The 21,983-nt window shown below is 41.1% G+C and overlaps 1 protein-coding gene across 17 annotated transcripts in view; it reads right to left on the reverse strand.

Annotated features, from left to right (window-relative positions):
- Positions 1 to 21,983, reverse strand: part of MYO18A (myosin XVIIIA) — a 462,365-nt gene that overhangs the window by 132,223 nt on the left and 308,159 nt on the right. For all 17 annotated transcript variants that reach the window (XM_089683011.1, XM_089683012.1, XM_089683010.1 and 14 more), the window contains one exon: positions 8,852 to 8,995. In XM_089683011.1, the coding sequence (XP_089539137.1) occupies positions 8,852 to 8,995 (144 nt within the window). The remainder of the gene's footprint in view (positions 1 to 8,851; positions 8,996 to 21,983) is intronic.

Genomic DNA, 21,983 nt, shown 5'->3' on the forward strand with positions numbered 1-21,983 from the left:
GCATGCCTAGCCATTTCTCTGCATTGTATCACAAATGCGTGACTGTTAATTTTATGAAATAAACAAACCCCTTCCAGCATGGCTAGTGCTGTTAATTCCTTTAACCTGCACTAGTACTAGATTGAGAGACCCAAGGATTGTGGGATATATGGTTTCTTCACTGGAAGTGTCAGTTCTTAGACACAAAACAGAGGACATGCATGTACAGTGCCATGCCACAGAAATGAAATTATTTACTCCACTGTAGCCTGTCCATACAGACCAATAAAAGACACCATGAAACTATATGATCAATGCAATTATACGGGTGAAAAAAACAAGGTGCAAGTGGGAGGGTTTATAAAGCCTTTAAATCTCTCTATTTCCATTTAAGTCAGTCTTGGCCCAGTAAGCCTTCTTATTTGTCTTCTAAACTGGAGGCAGCAGAATCGAACAAAGGGTAGACTCATTGGGGCCAAAGTCAACTTTAAAGAAAAGGTTGAGCAAATAGCTTTTGGAGCCCAGAACTCTGAAGTTACTGACTGCCATGACCAAAGGTAACTTCCCATTACATATTGGTTATTCTGAAATAGGATTAAGACAGGTTTACTTTAACTCCCCAATAGTATCAGTATCAGTTCTGGGCGTAATGATCCTTTAATGATTTGAACTGATAGACAAACTTGCTGTCTCACAAAAATAATATCACTAATATAGCCTACGCACCATAAATCTCATTTGTGAGCCAGCTGAAAGACTCAGTTCTTCTTTTATCATTCTGAGCTACAACATGCACCCACCATTGCTCTTCACTCATGTGACTGCTGACAGCGATGTATTTCTCGTCTAGTTTAACAAGGTAAATCTGGCAGAAAATAATGGACAGCTTCCAGCAGTAACATGAAAACGGATGCTCACAGTAGGCTCTGATAAAAGCTGAATGGAATCAACCAAGTGGGACAAAAAAAGTTAAAGTAACCCACAGCACATGGATCAAAAATTTGTAAACAAACAAATCTATGCGTAAAAGTAATCAGTATTTTGAGAGCGAAAAAAGGCAATGATCAGCTTTCGAAATTAATAAAATATAGTTTGAGAATAGATGGATAAAAATGTACATTTAAAATGAATATACACATTTGTAGAAAACATGTCTGCTATTTTAAACTTTAGACAAAAGGTATTGTATAGGAGGTGCAGGACGTAACCATTAACAGCTAGAAAACTCATCTTACTAGGACGTTTTAAGGTTGATTTAGGCAAGCAGGCTGTTCACTTTGCAGGGGAATTTTCACTTTGTGGGGGAATTTTCTCTTAATGAAAATTCATTTTGCAATAATACCCAATCAAGAGCAAGGAAAAAAAAACATCAGTATGTTTGTTTGCACATGATTGGATAGTGGAAGTCAGCAGAGCTTCACCTCATACACTGAGCAAAGGGAACAGCCTATTGTCCTTTAGTAAAACACACACATGAGTTTCCTTGGCTCCTGACTTTCCAAATGTCATTGCTAAGGCTCACTAGCTGCCATACATTTACTAATACAGTTGGCAATGCTTGAGGTTCTCTGCAAGAAAGAAAGGAGTCAGTTTGTACACTGCATTTAGGAGCATTACTTTCTCCCGGACTATATGCCTTTGTACACTGTGGGGTGGATTTAAGCCCCTTGCATATGGGGTGGACTTAATTTACGAATCACTTGCTCAGTGAGGGATCTGTCTGCTAATGCCCTGCTGAGCAAGCAGATGACAGGTCTGTGTCTGCTCTGATTTTGCAGAGTGGACACAGACACAGCTGCTTTGCTCTATGGGTGGCTGGATGTAAACGGACCAGCTGTCCGTTTATACCTGACTGCCCTCTGATCCAATCAAATGGAGGGAAAAGAACCCCCTTCCATTTGTGTTTGGCAGATTAGATCGGATTGGAGGTAGGTGGGTGTAAACAGATACACGTCCATTTACACCCACCGCTCCATAGAGCAGAATGAATGGTCCAATCGGGTCCACCTAAAAAAAAACAGACCTGATCGGAACGCTCATGAAAGGGGCGTTATTAAAACTGGATAGTACACAATCTGGTGCAGCTGTGCATGGTAGCCAATCCATTTCTAACTCCAGTTTGTTCAATTAAGCTTTGACAATAAAACTTGTAAGTGGATTGGCTTCTATGTAGAGTTGCACAAGATTTTACACTGCACAGATTGTGAGCTTAGTCTTTAGAAAACACAAACAAGAGGGCGCACCAGCATAGTGCATTACACCATGATATTTATTAAAATTCCATATAAAATTATACTCACAAACGTGAATGAAAACAGCATGTCGAGCTAGCTGTCAGTAGCCTAGTAGTCCATAAGACTCAAAAAAACTCCAGAGCACAAGGGGACCTCACCAGGATCCTAACATTTCTAAAGCCTTTTTCGAAGGATATACCTCCTTCATCAGAGTCTCTAAAGAAAGTATACCCTTCGAAATGCATTAGCTTAGGATCCCATTATGGGATCGTGGACTAGGGTCATGAAATAATGCACTAGGTTGGTGCACCATCTTTTGTTTATGTTTTATAAGGGTTAAACTCTGCCAGCTTAAAATCTACTTCTAAAAGAAAAATGTAGAAAGCAAATCCAAAAGGTGAGCTTTCTTTTGAACTACTGGGCTACTGACAAGTAGCTCAATATGCCATTTTCATTCACGTTTGTGAGTATAATTTTATGTGAAATTTTAATAAATGGTATGGGATAATGGACTAGGCTGGTGCGCCCTCTTTTGTTTGTGTTTTGTAGTTGGTTTGGCACATCCCCTGTCCTTAGAGGGCAACAAGGCTTAAATCAATATTCCTGTTATGAAGAGTATCTACAGTATCTTAAAGAACCGTTATCAGACTATTACATTTATGCGCAGGAGGCTGTTGTGTTTGTTTAGCCCTTATAAAATAAGGGAAATTAACCTCTATTGAAACTAGTTTCTGAAAGGTACAATTTTATTTCATATGTAAAAAGTATATAATAGAGACTGCGCTCTTATAAATCCTAAACAACTATAATGTGCTCAGTGCAAATAAATAGTCAGGTCCATAAATATTGGGACATCGACACAATTCTAACATTTTTGGCTCTATGCACCACCACAATGGATTTGAAATGAAACGAACAAGATGTGCTTTAACTGCAGACTGTCAACTTTAATTTGAGGGTATTTACATCCAAATCAGGTGAACAGTGCAGGAGTTACAACAGTTTGCATATGTGCCTACCACTTGTTAAGGGACCAAAAGTAATGGGACAATTGGCTTCTCAGCTGTTCCATGGCCAGGTGTGTGTTATTCCCTCATTATCCCAATTACAATGAGCAGATAAAAGGTCCAGAGCTCATTTCAAGTGTGCTATTTGCATTTGGAATCTGTTGCTGTCAACTCTCAAGATGAGATCCAAAGAGCTGTCACTATCAGTGAAGCAAGCCATCATTAGGCTGAAAAAACAAAACAAACCCATCAGAGAGATAGCAAACACATTAGGCGTGGCCAAAACAACTGCTTGGAACATTCTTAAAAAGAAGGAACGCACCGGTGAGCTCAGCAAAACCAAAAGACCCGGAAGACCATGGAAAACAACTGTGGTGGATGACCGAAGAATTCTTTCCCTGGTGAAGAAAACACCCTTCACAACAGTTGGCCAGATCAAGAACACTCTCCAGGAGGTAGGTGTATGTGTGTCAAAGTCAACAATCAAGAGTAGACTTCACCAGAGTGAATACAGAGGGTTCACCACAAGATGTAAACCATTAGTGAGCCTCAAAAACAGGAAGGCCAGATTAGAGTTTGCCAAACGACATCTAAAAAAGCCTTCACAGTTCTGGAACAACATCCTATGGACAGATGAGACCAAGATCAACTTGTACCAGAGTGATGGGCAGAGAAGAGTATTGCGAAGGAAAGGAACTGCTCATGATCCTAAGCATACCACCTCATCAGTGAAGCATGGTGGTGGTAGTGTCATGGCGTAGGCATGTATGACTGCCAATGGAACTGGTTTTCTTGTATTTATTGATGATGTGACTGCTGACAAAAGCAGCAGGATGAATTCTGAAGTGTTTTGGGCAATATTATCTGCTCATATTCAGCCAAATGCTTCAGAACTCATTGGACGCCGCTTCACAGTGCAGATGGACAATGACCCAAAGCATACTGCAAAAGCAACCAAAGAGTTGGGAAAGAAGTGGAATGTTATGCAATGGCCAAGTCAATCACCTGACCTGAATCCGATTGAGCATGCATTTCACTTGCTGAAGACAAAACTGAAGGGAAAATGCCCCAAGAACAAGCAGGAACTGAACACAGTTGCAGTAGAGGCCTGGCAGAGCATCACCAGGGATGAAACCCAGCGTCTGGTGATGTCTATGCGTTCCAGACTTCAGGCTGTAATTGACTGCAAAAGATTTGCAACCAAGTATTAAAAATTGAAAGTCTGATTTATGATTATTCTGTCCCATTACTTTTGGTCCCTTAACAAGTGGGAGGCACATATGCAAACTGTTGTAATTCCTACACCGTTCACCTGATTTGGATGTAAATACCCTCAAATTAAAACTGACAGTCTGCAGTTAAAGCACATCTTGTTCGTTTCATTTCAAATCCATTGTGGTGGTGTATAGAGCCAAAAATGTTAGAATTGTGTCGATGTCCCAATATTTATGGACCTGACTGTACGTCAAATTAACATTTAATGTAAAAGAGCTGCATGTCTCCAAGTTTGAATAAGCCAAAGATGTAAGAGGTATATATCACATAGATCGTGCAGCCTATATTCTATAGATCTCTTACGCTTTTATTTCAATCATTTAAATTAATTTTCTACATTAAAAAAAAATATCTGCCCAGATCATCCAGACTGCAGGGTATGACTACTCTATATACACTGCAAGATTAGGAACTCATCAGCCACTATGCCAATACTTTTTGAGTTCTTATAAGGAAATGATTGAGTCACTAAGATTAACAGAATTCACAAAGCAACGTCTCTAGCCTGTATGAGACAGAGTAATTAATCAGGAAGGTCCTGTGCCATGCATGCCAAGTTTGTGACTTTTCCATTAGCAGTCCTTTTAGAGAAGTGGTACCTCTCTGCTGAATTTAGATAGAGCTGCATATCATATGTGGTATGTTGTCACTGACACAGGGACCAAGCACACTAAGCACTCTAAGCCTGATGCCATCTTGTTGCTGATACTTTCTATTCTCTGAACAAATAAATCTCCTTTTAGATCCAGCATTACCATCGAGACCTACACTTTCAAATGTTCTACTTCTAGACTGCAAATTTAAAAGACTTTAATCAAGCATTGCCAATCTTTATACGTGATTCTGGCATAACATCAAAAGGTGAGAACTTCAGGCTTGTTGACATTAGCTGAGCAGTTCTAGTGTGATGTGCTTGCAAAGTCTGCCCATCCTTCGTGTCAAGAACAGATCAAGGATTTTCGCAAGAAACATGGGACAGTGTGGTAAACATGCCCTGTATCTCCACAAGATTATTACAGTTCAGTGAATGGTTTAATATGTTCAGTTAAAGAGTTTTATGAAACCTAAAAGCCTGCATCTTAGACAAAGCATTCTGGTGCTTTGAAGTGGTAGAATATTAATATAACAAATGGCTTCATGATTAAAGTGATTGTAAAGGCTAAAGGTTTTTACCTTAAATATTAAACCTTCACTTTATTTTTAATCCAAATAACAAACATAGTATACTTACCTGCTCTGTGCAATGGTTTTGCACAGAGCAGCCCCCAATTTTCTGGGGTCCCCTGCCGGCGCTCCAGGGTACTCTTCGCTGCTTTCCATGGGGGCACCCATGCGCACTTGCTCCCAAGCCAGCCTGTTTGTCTATTGACACAGAGCAACTGGCTTGATAGCCGACCCCTCGTCACAACATATGATTGACAGCAGTGGGAGCCAATCAATCTGCTCATTGAAGAGGGAGACAGCGGTGAAAGGCCCCCAGCCTCCTAAATACTTACCTGAGCCAAATCTTGATCTGCCACAGTGTCCAAAAGCAGCAGCACTCTCATTATCTCCTCACTGGCCATAGAGGCAGTGGCTGGAGCAGTGAAGGAAGAGCAGAGAGGGGCCAAGCTGCACTGTGTAGTAAATAGATGCAGACAGCCTGGCTTGGGATTAAGCCTGCACATGTGCCACTATTAAAAGTGGCTTCCAATGGTAGCGCACAAAGAAGAGGAGAAGAGGAGAAGCCGAGAGTGCCAGCGGAGGACCAGAGGATCGGGACTGCTCTGTGCAAAACCATTGCACAGAGTAGGTAGGTATTACATGTTTGTTATTTAACGAAAAAAAACAAAACAAAAAAAAAAAACAAAAACACACATTTTAACTTCACAATCACTTTAACAAAATGCAGTCAGTATTTTCATCTATCTACTGGATAAATAGTCATAGGATGTTATAATGTAGGTCCTGACATAAGCTGGCCACTAACCTGATGTTGAGGTTAAAACACTTTCAGGTTTTCTTTACCATCTATGTTCCAACATAAAACATCCTCTTCACTTTCTGTCTCTTTGACATAACAGGAGAGGAACACTTTCAAAAATGAAGAGCCCCCCTAACAGCTGTCAACGGAGCAAATTTCTCCCGTATTCTTGTTCTAATGGTAACATAAAATCTTGCATTTTTCCTCACTGTTAGTATTGGTGACATGGGGTCAGCAGGACAAACAGAGGGAAGTGAATCTCCACACTGATGACAGTGTTTTGGATAGTGTAGAGAATAGATAAAACCTTTGTCAACGCATTGTTTCTGTCTGTGCCCCACTGAGGAGATTTCCCTTCACCTATTGTCTAGAATGCACAACAGGAATTGGACAGAAGTCTCTACAAAGTAAGCGGAAATACACTCTAACACAGTTATCACTGGAACTAGAGTCCCTAGTCACTGGAACCCGCCCCTCTAGTTCTGATGGCAACTGTAAAATTTTGGATTTCTTTTCTTTTAATTATCCATTTCCATTTTTCTATTTCTCCAGTGGGGACACTTACAGCAAAGCAAAAAAAAAAAAAAAAAGAAACTGTAAGGGATTCTAATCCTTCCACACGGTATCCAACAAAATTATGTTTGGGCCAAAAGTTTTTTTGTAAACAATCCAACCAGAGTGAACTCTCCTATGTATTCCCAACAAAATCATCCACTAAATGTATCAGCATCTTATAATCTGGAATCGAGAATAGTCATGAATTATATCATAATCGACAACAAAGAGTAATTCACTAACAATTTACAGCCAAATCCATTGACCTAAAGAGTTGATATATTTCAGTAACAGATACAGATTGCAATCGCTATACAATCCTATAAGGCAGGCCATGGCCAATAAACAAAAAATCAGTCGGCCCCGTTGCCAATGCTGCCACCCATGTCCAAAAAAAACTGATGTTTTTTGCAGATTTTCCAGCATGACCGATAAAAATAAATGAGGAGACCTGCGAAAAACGGCCAACGGGCTGGCCCCACTAACAGCGTGATTATCGGCCAATTTTCTGTGCGGACAAAAATTCGGCCGATAAACGACCCGTCTATGGCCTGCATAAAACTCTGTTTTGGGGGTTAATTGATAAAGCCACATTTACAACACACATCTCTGCATTGCAGGTTATCATCTATAAGGGTAAATGTAAACAGACAAAAGCAATCTTTGGTGTATTCATTTTCTTTTTTTTTTTAAGCCAAGTACTTTTTCTGCAAGTACTGTACATAAAATACTTGTTGATCCTGCTAGAATGCTTGTGTCCTTGTATTTCCCTGTGCAGTGAACTGAAATCTCAGCCTTCCCAGCTATATTTGGAGAACTACAGAACGCCTACCCCTTTGTAATGAAGATGAGGAGAGGGGTATATCACTGTAGGTGAAATCAGGAAAGCAACCTCGGGTGACAACACTGGTCATCCTAAAATAAGAGTTGTCATCCTAAGACAGAAGGAGTATTACTGACAGGTGGAAATAAAGGGCCTGAAAAATAAAAACAAATGCAGCCACCACATCCAAGGATTGATAAGCTGCAATATACAGGATTACATTTTTTTTTTAGTTTAGATATGCATTAAAAGACTGATGGTAAAACAGAAGTATGTATACTTCTTTGTGGGTCATGGGAGTACACTTACTTTTGCCCTCCTGTGACTGGGCTATTGCTGGTGTCACAGAGGCGCTCCAGATTGTGGAAGGATCCTGACCATATTTGTCAAGATCTACCCAGCTGCCTGACTGACAGCTTTCTTCTGATCTTAGTGCGCCCACCCCTTTTCAGCACTGAAGGGGCAGAGTGGATAATGGGTACTGTAAGTCACTGTTCTGCGCTCCGAGTAGACTGATAACTGAACGATCATCGGTCATGTGATCGCTCACTTCTTGGTCTTAGAACCAACACGAGACACACATCAGACAGATGCTGCAGCATGGAGGTGAGTATAAAGGGTTGCTTTTATATGTACCCCAAAAGTCTCCTTTAGCTAAAATATGAGTGCTAGCATTGGTTTTCTGTTTTTTTCACATCATCATTACTGACTGCATCAACTTACTGAACAACCCTAATAGTATGAAAATATAGAAAATATAGAAAAACATCTAACAGGTGCATTGTCTCCAGGGAAACATACTATACAACATACATACAAATAATTATTTTATCTTTATGTTCATCCAGTTTTATTTAGAAATTTTATCTACAAGCAGCATGATTCAGACAACCTGCTGGCAGAACTAACAGAAGTCCCCCATGGATTATTAGTTACACCATGCCTATTATCAACAAACACATTTTCTCTACAAATGAGCACTGGCATAGGTGGGTGTGACAACCATTGTACTTACGTCTTTTCCTCGGATTTGGTCCTCTGTCAGCTGCACCTGTATAAGAGGCCGGACAGTGGTGAAAAGCTTCCACCAGGGCCAATCCTTTACCCCCTTGTTCTTCTTGATGTTCTTCTGGATGCAGCGTATTGCAAGCTGTTGAATCTACAGGAAAAAAAAAAAAGGATCAGTGCTAAGATAGGACTGAATCCTAGCACATCAACTAGAGACAACATAATAAATCTATTACAAAAGAGGTAATGTGTAGGCGATGTAGCTTGGGAATAAAAGAAAACAAGCTACTTTCAGCATGCAGGATTATTGCCAAGGACATCACTCAGATAAAGTGTAGCCAGCACGCCTTGTATGGGAGAAAGAGAAAAGCAAGATGGAAGTACACTGAACATGTAGACCAGCGGCAAAGAGACAATTATACGCCATAACAACTAGCAAGGATCAAGGCAGGTGCTGGAAGTCTAGAGGAATTTAACTAATGAACGATGGCAGAAAAGATGAAATGAGGAGTCATAGGGAGGTAGGCATATGATCTGTGGCAAAAAGCACACTGTAACATGAAGATTAACTATGAAATCATTCTACTAAGTTGCAAAACAATGCTATCATATCAAATTAATCAGAACATACAAGGTGGGGTTTTTTTTTTAAAGAGATAAATATCATTAGAACAGAAATTGCTTAAAGAAAACCTACTATAAGGAAAATACATAGGCTGCCATTGCTGACCTCTCCTACAAACATTAGTTGCGTGACTATCATTAATTTAGTATAGAAAGAATACAGTACTGACTTTCATTTGCCGTATGCTTCTTCTGTGCCTCTGATTTGGAACAATGGGAACCAAACACAGTCAGGTAACTAGCATATCATTATATCTGTTTGATAAGTGCAAAAAATACCCGCTGATCCTGCCCGAAATCAAGTGAGCAGATAACTTCCTGTGTTGTAGTCTCATCAGATACACTGCTCCCTGCTATCTCTGCTACAAAATACCTCCTCCTATGTTATTGAGCAAAAAAAGGAGTGTTCTGTAGTCCTTTCCTTAGGTGACAAGACTACACCTCCATATATACAATAAAATGAGTGTTGTCAGCCAAGGACGGGAAATGTGTACCTTGCAGGACCATCAGGTGAAAGTAAGGGTTGGTTTATACTTGCTTCAATATGTGGCATTGGACACACTTTTTTTTAAAGCACTCTGAATGCCAATCAAAGCATCCGTAACTAAATAAAATGACTACCTTACAGTCCTGTTTACACTGTGTTTGCTTTGCTTCCAAAAATGATACCCCAGGTTGCTTTCATGGTGCTTCAAAGCCTCCATAGAAATCTATGGTAAAGCTCATTTACAGCACCTGCAGCTTTTGAGAGGCTTTCATTCAGCTTTAGCTTTGCTTTGTTTTAGAGGTATTGTAAGTATGAGACATCCCAGGATGCACTGGGAGACCAACAAGCGAACCAGAAAGACATCATCAACAGTCACTTCTGGTTCATGTGGATATATTCTAGAAATGTCTGGTGCAGACATCACATCTGGTGTGCAGTGTGGAGCAGCAGGAAGGTGATCGGGGTCTGGACTAGAGCAGAGCAACCAGAAGACAGCACACATGGTGTGCAACATGGTAATGCTATAGTGAAAGGTGAACAGGGAACAGAGAGGGAGGACTGAGCAGTGAAGGATCAGCAGAGCTGACAGACCAAAGCAGGAGAAACTAGCAATGTCACATGTGGTGTGGAGCATGGGAGCAATATAGCATGAGGTGAGCTGGAACCACACAGAAAGGAGGATCACCAAACCACAAGATCAGCAGAGCTGGGGGTTACTACTGAGCAGGAGATCAGAAGAGATGGGGGTTACTACTGAGCAGGGGATCGCAAGAGATGAGGGTTACTACTGAGTAGGAAATCAGCAGAGCTGGGGGTTTCTACTTAAAGGTCACATCTGATGTGCAGCAGGAAGGTAAGCGGGGTCTGGACCACATCGAAGCAATTAGCAGACGGCACAAGTGGTGTGCAATATGGGAATTCTATAGCGGAAGGTGAGCAGGAGGATCAGCAGAGCTGGGGGTTACTACTGAGTGAGGAATCAGTAGAGATGGGGTTTCAACCGAACAGGGGATCAGAAGAGATGAGGGTTACTACTGAGCGGGGGGGATCAGCAGAGCTGAGAGTTACTACTGAGTGGGGGATCAGCAGAGCTGGGGGTTACTACTGAGTAGGGGAGATAAGCAGAGCAGGGGGTTACTATTGAGCCGGGGATCAGCAAAGCTGGGGGTACTACTGAGTAAAGCATTACCAGAGCTGGGGGTACTACTGAGCAGGGGATCTGCTGAACAGGGGTAATAAGAAGCTGGGGATCTGCTGAGTGGGGGTGCTGCTGAGCCAGGTTTCTACTGGGCCTCTTTAAGACAAATAGAAAATCAACACACATAGGGCACTAAAGATTTAAAAACACTTAACAAAAAAGACATACTGAAGCTCTAGGTGCTTTAATGTGTGTTAAAGCTGAAGCAAGTGTAAATGAGCCCTATAGGGAAAATAAAATCGAATGCAGCCACCATATCCAAGGACTGATAAGCTGAATTATATTACATAAGCTTTAATGTTAAAAGTACAATAATGTTAAAACATAAGTTGTCTTTCACAATAAGACAACAATTATGGCTGCATTGATGCTGCAGTGTAATTAAAAAAAAAAACATATGTAGCTGAAAGGACAACAGATTCTTGTATTACCAGCCAGTTTAGGCTGGGAGGAGAAAAACAGCAGAAATCAATGAGATTAGTCAGCAAGAAATATAATGTGAGCAGAAATTTTTAAGAGATCTTCCGTTCTGATAAATTCCTGAAACTTTCCTCCATAAATGGTGCTCTGTGGTCATTTGGATTTCATCTTGTGTTTATTTATTTTTTTATGACACTCATTAAAGCATAATTTCCCTTTAAGCAAAATGCACTTATTCTTTGTGAGAATTTCCCCCTCTTTAGTCTTTACACTGAACTCAAATTGAGGTAGTACATTGGCTGTCATTGATGCACTCTGCTTCTGGAATACAAGTTCCATGGCTGTTATGCTTTTCCAGTGGGTTTAGTGCTTTCCAGTGACCTGGTTCATTTTTATGGATTAGGAGCTCTGATGGCACCATGACTTTTGCGATTGGCATGCAAGCTCCAAAGTATGTCTTAGAAAGGACAGGAACAGTCAGGCAAACTAATATTTTAAGAAGTAGGCCAAGAATGTCCGCTGTCAATTTTCTCTTAGAACAGTGTTCCTTTGAAAAAATAAATAAATAAAAGTGCCACTGCTGTCATTATTTTCTAAAAATATTAGCATACCAAGCCATCCGCAACTGTGCCCCGAGCTACATCACCAAACTTGTCTCCAAATATTAACCCAAACAGTCCTCTCAGCTCATCTCAAAACCTCCTGCTCTCAAGCTCTCGTCTCCTCCTCCCATGCTCATCTCCTGGACTTCTCCAGAGCCTCCCCATCCTCTGGAACTCTGCCTCAATCTGTCCGGCTATCTCCTACTCATCTCCCACAGTTATAACCTTTTGACTCAATTCACACTTGTGTAACTTGTTATGCAACTTTGGACATAAAGTTGCATGATAAGTTTCAGCTCACTGTTTTCATGGCACCCTTTCGGATCTATGTGAGTTAAAGTGACTTTGAAAGGTTTCTGCACTATTTTGATGAGACTTGAGTGCCAGAGTGTGTAAAGCTGCATCAAACTCGCATCAAAATCACACATCAAAGTCACACTGGAAATCATGCAAATTTTGAGTTGCAGAAGTATGAACGGAGCCTTTGTAACATTTGCCCTTCCCTATTAGATTGTAAGCTCTATTGAGCAGGGCCCAGTCCTCTTGTATTTTATAGTATTGTAGCTGTGCATTGCTTCAGAATCTAAAGGGAGACAGTACAACTGTTGGCGCTGTATAAATACTGTATAATAATAATATCTGGCTGCCATGCAGATGCAACAGTTTTTGGTATGCTGAAGTTTATACAGACCAAAGAACAAAAATATAAATATTATTGCAGCTTACCAACACTCCGATGTGGTGGTTGCATAGTTTTGTTTTGTTTTTTAGGCTAAATACATATTTGTAAGTACAGAAAGTACATGTAATTAGCTTACCCAGCCATCTTGGGTCTGATCAGCTGCATTATGTTGTATTTTTGTTTTGACTATAGACATTCTTTAAGTGTTTGTTAAGTTATTTTCTGACGTCTGTTTGCTGCATGCCTGACCAGGTCTATGACTAGAGATTCTAGTCCTGGCTGCTGTACTTTCTCTCTTCTGAAACTCCCACAATAATTCTCGGTGACTTAAACATCCCTATTTATCTTAACACTCCTGCTACTTCTAAACTTCTGAGCCTAACCTCCTCTTTTGATCTAAAACATTGGACACACGCTTCTACTCTCTCCAATGGCAACTGCCTTGACCTTGTATTCTCCTACCTATGCACTCCTTGCAACCTCACAAAAGTTCCTTTACCTATCTCTGATTACTCCTTTATTAGCTTCACTAACTCCTTGGCTTCCTCCTCCTTGCCTTCCAACTACTGAACAGTTACCCGTAGAAACCTTCACCATCTTAACTCTTCTCTTCTTTTTTCTGCAACAGATTGTCTCTATGATAAAATCTCAGCCCTGTCCTGCCCCAACCTGGCCACTTCTGTCTACAACAATTCACTGTCATCCACCCTGGACACATTGGCCCTCCTCACTACACACAGAATCAGGACCCACCCACTACAACACTTGCAAAAAGACAATGCCAGAAGCCTCAAAAAATGTAGAGGCACTCTTGAGCGTCTGTGGCGCAAGACTTTGACCATTATAAATCTGCCCACCGAAAATACAACTCCTGCCTCCGCACTGCCAAACAGACCTATTTTATCACTCTCATTAACACCCTCTCGTGCAGTCTCCATTAACTCTTTTCTACTTTTAACTCTCTACTCCGTCCTTCATTACCTTCACCCACTAACTGCTCAGGAGGTCGCTAATCACTTCAAAAATAAGACTGATACAATCCGTGATGAGATCTCCATTGCACTGATGTCTCCCTCACCTTACACTCCTTGTCCACAATCAATACTTCCCTTGTTTAACTCAGCTACTATAGAGGAAGGCACTAAACGTTTTTCTAACGCCCACCTAACCACCTGTCCCCTGGACCCCATTCCCTCGCAAATACTATGGTCACCCTCTGGCTCTCTCCTGCACTCTTTTAACTCATATCTTCAATCTCTCCATTTCTACTAGCATCTTCCCCAACCCTCTAAAACATGCACTAGTCACCCCCATATTTAAAAAGGCCTCACTGGACTCCACCAAATCTTAACAACCTAAGGCCCATCTCCTTACTTCCTTTTGCATCCAAACTCCTTGAATGTCTATTCAAAAACGGGCTGAGCTGCCACCTCATTGAGAATAACCTTCTCGATCCCCTTCAATCTGGATTTTGCCCACAACACTCCACAGAAACTGCTCTCCTAAGACTCACAAAAAACGTACTAACAGCTAAAACCAATGGTCACTATTCTGTACTCTTACACCTCTCCGCTGCCTCTGACACAGTTGACCATCCCCTCCTCCTCAAAAAACTCTATTTACTTGGCCTACGTGACTGTACTTTCCATTGGTTCACATCTTGCCTATCCCACCACACCTTCCGTGTCACTTATAACTCTACTTCAACCTCTCCTACACCTCTTACCGTCTGTATCCCCCAAGGTTCTGTCCTTGGACCTCTTCTATTCTTGATCTACACGTCTTCCCTGGATCAACTGATAGCTTCCCATGGTTTCCAATACCAGTTCTATGCTGATGACACACAAATCTATCTCTCTACTCCTCAGCTCACCCCGTCAATTTCCTCACATATCACTGATTTAACACCACTTCCTAAAACTCAATCTATCCAAAACTGAGCTCATAATATTTCCTCTCCCCATGTGCCTCTTCCCAATTTCTTGCTCAAGATCAATAGCACAACTATCAACCTGTCCCCGCATGCCAGGGTGCTAGGGGTAATCCTGGATTCTGAACTATCCTTTCAGACCCAGATCCATTCCCTGTCTAAATCATGCCACCTCGGCCTCCACAACATTACCAGAATATGCCCCTTTTTAACCAATGATAGCACAAAGCTTCTAATTCACTCCCTGGTTATCGCTTGCCTTGACTACTGCAACTCCCTCCTCATTTGGCTTACCTTTACATAGGCTATCCCCCCTTCAGTCCATCATGAATGCTGCTGCCAGGATCATCCACCTTACCAGCCATTCAGTGTCTGCTACCCCTCTCTGCCAATGCCTCCACTGGCTTCCACTCGCCCAGCGAATAAAATGCAAAACACTTACAACCACTTACAAAGCCATCCACAACTCTGCCCCCAGCTACATCACCAACCAGGTCTCAAAATATCACCCAAACCAAGGTACAAGATGTGAAGGGAAATCTTCCCATTAGGACAGAGATGGCAAAAAAAACTGTTGTTAGTCTCCTTTTTTGCCCCTTTCACACGGGTATTCCATCTGTCCATTTTACACCCATCTGTAAAAACAAACTGCAAAGAATTCCTAAGGGCAAATGGATGTAAACAGACGTTGTCGGTTTACATAAATTTTTCATCCGCTTCTGTTCAGGTCCGTTTTTTTAACGGAACAAGTCTGCATTTTTGTTCCATTTAAAAAACAGAAGCGGACAAAAAATGGATGTAAAGAGATGAAAAACAAATGTAAACGGAATGGGACGAATTCCACAAGAAGATGGATATTAACTGATGAAAACTGGATTTCATAGCAAAAATGTGACTGATCAGAGGGCCCCCATGTGAAAGAGACCTAATCTATTTAAACCGAAAAAGAAAAGAAAAAAAAAAAAAAAAAAAAAACATATTTTAGGTCTAGTTCTAAACTTAGCTGGCCGCAGGGCAGTAATGCACTTTGCACACTCATATTAAATAAGGTGTGACTTGTTTGATTCGCTTTACAAAAAGCATATAATGTCACAGAAATGACAGAAGAGACGTCATCTTAAATGCACACATATTTTTGTATATTTTCCAAGGTCTCTTACTATTTAATAGCTTTCCCTTTTTGGAAGCTGAAGGCATATCACAATGTGCAGCTCGAAATTACTGTGATCCAATGAATAGCTGTGTGATCATTTACAGCAGTTCCCCAAATCCATCTACCAGGATGACCTACCAGCAAACTGTAATTTACAGGTTGCCAACTGTGTAGATTGTACTGCATTCTCAGCCTCCCTGCTGACTGCTCCCCCTCCCTCCCTGCAGGCATAAACATGCACGTTTGGACGAATGCACAAAAGATCTGGGTGGTGAAATCATGCCTGCACATCCGACTGCCACCTGTTTCTGAACTAAACTGAACCTTTTTTATTGTATTTTTTTTTTTTATATGGAAGAGTTTCATACACTGTACTATACACAAATGCCAAGCATCCCAAAATCATCCCAGGCAGTTATATATTTGTGCCTCTCTGTAAAGATCTAGTCAAGATGTTTGCCAATTTCCTCTAGCAATAGAGTATGGCTGCTAGTCTTCCTATCTAATGAGTTGGAGAAACATATTGAGTGCGAAACAATGAAACCAAAAATGGTTTTATAAGTGCCGAGCCTCCATCTGTAGTTGTGCTTCATGCACAGTAGGGATCCTCTTACACAAGATGGCATCTCGTGCAAGTATAAAAACTCCACTAAGATCTGTAGCATTCTCATTTTTAATAGCAGCATCCTGCCATGAGGAATATATATGATGTGTGAATCAAATGCTTGATAATGTTGGAAAGGTGAATCACACACTGTTATTTTTTTTCTCAGTTTATGTGCGTGATAAGCACCAAACTGAAGACTCCAATACAGAATGAGTCAAGAAAAGAAAGAGTAAAAAAAACAAACAAACAAGGCCTACAGCAGACATGCAAGGCCAGCACTGCTTTTACTGAGGGTTCAGGCATGGTCCTCAAGGGTCAATGATTTGGAAATTGCTAGTTAGCTATGAAGGCACTAAGATCTTGCTATATATCAGTCGAAAGAGGTAAATTATTTTGGTGAACAAATAGCAAGAAATTCTTCTCGAAGAAGAGAAAGTTTCCATCACCTATGGACACTAGTGAAAAAGTAGAGCCTCATGGAGTGGGCAGGGTTATATCGGGACACTAACTTCAGGTTCAAACTGAATGCAACATTGAAATTGTGCTACTTCACTTGAAGTAGCATGATTTCAAAGCTGTGGACTGGATGCAAGTTGCAATCGGCTGAAATAGTGCAGGAACTATTTTCAAAATGGGTGGAGTCACACCGATTTCAACAGTTCCATTGCCGACAATAGGGTGCAACTTGTCATGCAATTTGTAACTGTCAAATTGCATGACAAATTGCACCAGTGTGAACCAGGGCTTAGATGCAGACTCAGCAAAGCCTTTGCCAGTGTCCATTCACCTGAAGGTACTGGCATATAACCCATGGTCTACGAACTGATTCCCATGTCCTTTGCTGAACAGAGATAAAAATCTTTCTAGAGCTCACTTGATAAAAACCTGGAATAAGTGCTGGTTCACACATACAGTGAAGGAAATAAGTATTTGATCCCCTGCTGATTTTGAATGTTTGCCCACTCACAAAGAAATGATCAGTCTAAAAATGGAATGGTAGGTGTATTGTAACACTGAGAGACAGAATAGCAACAAAAAATTCGAAAGAAATGCATGTCGACCAAATTATGCACTGATTTCCATGCTCATGAGGGAAATAAGTATTTGATCCCCTTCACAAAACATGACTTAGTACTTGGTGGCAAATCCCTTGTTGGCAATCACAGAGGTCAGACGTTTCCTGTAGTTGGCCACCAGGTTTGCACACATCTCAGGAGGGATTTTGGCCCACTCCGCTTGGCAGATCCTCTCCAAGTAATTAAGGTTTGGTGGCTGACGCTTGAAAATCTGTGGAAGGAGCTGAAAGTTGCCAATCGGATTAAGGTCTGGAGACTGGCTAGGTCACTCCAGGACCTTAATGTGCTTCTTCTTCAGCCACTCCTTTGCGGTCGTGGCCGTGTGTTTTGGGTCATTGTCATGCTGGAACACCCATCCACGATCCATTTTCAATGCCCTGGCTGAAAAACACCCCCAAAGCAGAATGTTTCCACCACCATGTATGACAGTTGGGATGGTGTTCTTGGGGTCATAGGCAGCATTCCTCCTCCAAACACGGCGAGTTGGGTTGATGCCAAAGAGCTCGATTCTGGTCTCATCTGACCACAACACTTTCAACCAGTCCTCCTCTGCATCATTCAGATGTTCAGTGGCAAACTTCAGACGGGCATGGACATGTGCTTTCTTAAGCAGAGGGATCTTACGGGCACTGTAGGATTTCAATCCTTGTTGGCGTAGTGTGTTACCAATTTTTTATCTTGGTGACTGTGGTCTCAGCTGCCTGGAGATCATTGACAAGATCCTCACGTGTAGTTCTGGGATGATTCCTCACTGTTCTCATGATCATTGACACTCCATGAGGTGAGATCTTGCATGGTGCACCAGAACTAGGGAGACGGACAGCTGTTTTGTGTTTCTTCCATTTGCGAATGATTGTACCAACTGTTGTCACCTTCTCACCAAGCTGCTTGGCGATAGTTTGGTAGCCCAGTCCAGCTTTGTGCAGGTCTACAATTTTGTCCCTGACATCCTTGGACAGATCTTTGGTCTTTGCCATGGTGAAGAGTTTGGAATCCGATTGTTTGATTGCTCCTGTGGATAGGTGTATTTTATACAGGTAACAAAATGAGATTAGCAGCACTCCCTTTCAGAGACCGCTTCTAATCTCAGCTTGTTACCTGTATGAAAAACACCTGGTAGCCAGAAATCCTACTGAATGATAGGGGACCAAATACTTATTTCCCTCATGAACATGCAAATCAGTGCATAATTTGTTAGACATGCATTTCTTTGAATTTTTTGTTGCTATTCTGTCTCTCAGTGTTACAATACACCTACCATTCGATTTTTGGACTGATCATTTCTTTGTGAGTGGGCAAACATTCAAAATCAGCAATGGATCAAATACTTATTTGCTTTACTGTATGCAGATTGGATGTGGTTTGAACTGCATGACATGTGAAAAAACATTGCTTCCAATGGTGCCTGTTCGTATATGTCCGGCGCACTGGATGCACGGATTTTAGTGCGGTTTGAAAAAGAGTCATGTACGATTTCTGAGCAGTTCGGTCAGGTTCAGATGAGGATTAAAGGCTATTGACTTCTATGGGAATTGTTTCTAAACCACACGTGATAAAATCCTGAGCTAATCCTGTCCTGAAGCTGATGTAAACCTGACATAAACCGCTAAACAACTACTGTATCAATTAGCTGTGAAACCTGAGCTTCAATCCGCACCGCACATGTGTGAATCCACCCTTAGGGAACTTGTTTGTATAAATCAGAACTTTGAAATTTTAGAATTAGCTAACTTTTAGGAGCTACAGCGAAGACAAGGAAGGTAGTCCATTCAACAATGATAACATGCCAGATGCACTTAACCTGCAACAATGAGTTCGATTTCAGCTAGAAGTCAGATCATTAGAAAATGATCTTTGGATGCTACGGGTAACTGCAATTTAATCACCATTATTGTTCTTTGAAGTTGTCTTAAGCTGGGTACATGTGTACAGATTTCTTTTGGCACTACTGGAATTTCAGGTCTATCCAACAGGAATAGACTAAAATTTGAGCTCTGTATGGGCAGCTTAACTATCTATGCAAGTACCATGCCTTCAGGTTGGATGGCTGTTAGAGCTTCTATTTCCTTCTAGAATTACCAGTTGCCTGGTTATAATACTGGCCTTTTTGCTTCAATTAATTTGTGTAGGTGACCAGCAACAGGTATGCAAGTGAGAATGTTTGACTTATTTGAATTCTGTACTTTAGGGAAGATAAATGCCTTCAAGCCCAATTGATACTTCCTTTACCGACACCATGATGTAGCATAAACAGTAAATATTGTTTTTTGTTTGTTTTTTTTTTTAACACTAATTTTTGCTGCAGCAAGATTAGAACCGGGACCCCTGCTTAAACGTTTGTGCTGGTTCAGGTCTTCAGTGGTTCAACGCACCCACTGCCCAGTGCGCACACTCTCTGATCAGCTCTGTTGATAGGAGCAATTAGCAGGAGGCGTCAAACCCCTGGAACTGCTGCGTTCTGTTTTTGGCAGAGGTCTGGCTCTCTAGTGTGCTGCCAGTATTTTAACCTTTACTGCAGCAATTAAAACATAAGAAGTCCATATTTGTTACGGTTTATGTAGACTGACTGCAGTACAGTAATACAAGAAGGCTCAGCTGGGCTTTAGAGCTAGTAAATCAGCATGAGGTTAGCTATTGCGCCCATAATTCTCTTTTAATAGATATAGTTAAAGATAGATAGATATAGTTAAAGTGATACTAAAGTTTTAGCTTTAATAAAATACATTAAAAATAACAAACATGTCATACTTACCTGCTCTGTGCAATGCACAGAGCAGCCTCGGTCCTCCTCTTCTCAGGTCTAAGGCTACCAGGAGGTATTCTGTACACAGATGGTATACAGAACTCCCTGAAAATGTAATTTCCTGCTTGTGTGATTGGCTGATTTTCCAAGAAGTCTGCACTAAGATACAAGTGAAATTTTTTGCATCCCCTGCAACAAAAATGCAAGTTTTTTTTTTGAGAGATACTCCCAAAGGGAAATCACATCTAAGTGCCTGGTCGTACTGGTGTGATTTCAGGTGCAATTTTGGAATTTAAATCGCACCTGAAATCGCATATAATGAATGTGAATATCAGAATAACATGTGCGATTTGCTGCAGCCCGATTTCTAAAGTAGTTCTTGCATTACTTTTTCTGCAGTTTTGTTGTGATTTCAAATACATAGAATATAATGGAAATCGTACTGCAGTTACCAAGAAATTGTTGAAAATCTTCACAAGTAGCAATACAGTCTTCAGAAATCGCACCTAAAATTGCACGTAAATTGCGCGGTCTGACAGGTGACTAAAGGAACCCAGACCTTGCCAATTTCCTCATTAGAGCCCTGCTGGTGCTGCAGCTAATTGATAATTGAAAACCACTCCCATACAGATTCACTCTGCACATGGACACAACAAACAGCTAACTCTTCACTCTGCACATGGACACAACAAACAGCTAACTCTTCACTCTGCACATGGACACAACAAACAGCTAACTCTTCACTCTGCACATGGACACAACAAACAGCTAACTCTTCACTCTGCACATGGACACAACAAACAGCTAACTCTTCACTCTGCACATGGACACAACAAACAGCTAACTCTTCACTCTGCACATGGACACAACAAACAGCTAACTCTTCACTCTGCACATGGACACAACAAACAGCTAACTCTTCAGCATAACAAAAAGGTAGGAATCTGCAAGAACATTTGTTAAAATCCTTGCAATGTACATAAATCACCCACTGGGGAATCTATTTTTCTCCACAAAAGTGGAGTTACTCTTTAAATAATGTTTGGACATTCATTACCGTTATTTATATAGCGCTTTTACATATATATTGTACATTCACATCAGTCCCTAACCCTCAAGGGATGTACCTACATTCATACACACACATGCTAGTGCCAATTTAGACAGAAGCCAATTAACCTCCCAGCATGTCTTTTGAATATGGGAGGAAACCGGAGTACCCGGAGGAAACCAACGCAGGCACAGGGAGAACATGCAAACTCCAGGCAGGTGGTGTCGTGGCTGGGATTTGCACCAATGACCCTAGTACTGCCAGGCAGAAGTGCTAACCATTTAGCCACTGTGCTGCCCATGCCAAGCAAAGCTCACACTCTACTCACAGGGCCAGTATTGAACCACTGATAACCAAAGGGGTAACTAATACACAGCACAACATGTATTTAAAGGGCCAGAAACAGAAGTTGGTTTCTGTAAAGGAATCCCAATATAAATTATTCATAAGCATGGCTAATTTTCAGCAGCTTTTGAAGATTCACTAAAGTTCAAAAGATGCTGATATTGTGGGAAGAGTTCAGATGATTTGCTTAAATCTGCATTACATAGAAGAATACTTTCAAC

The sequence above is a fragment of the Staurois parvus genome, unplaced genomic scaffold (genome assembly GCF_062004578.1).
Source record: "Staurois parvus isolate SC_StPar_1 unplaced genomic scaffold, SC_StPar_1.0 ptg000299l, whole genome shotgun sequence".
In the NCBI taxonomy this organism is placed as follows: Eukaryota; Metazoa; Chordata; class Amphibia; order Anura; family Ranidae; genus Staurois; species Staurois parvus.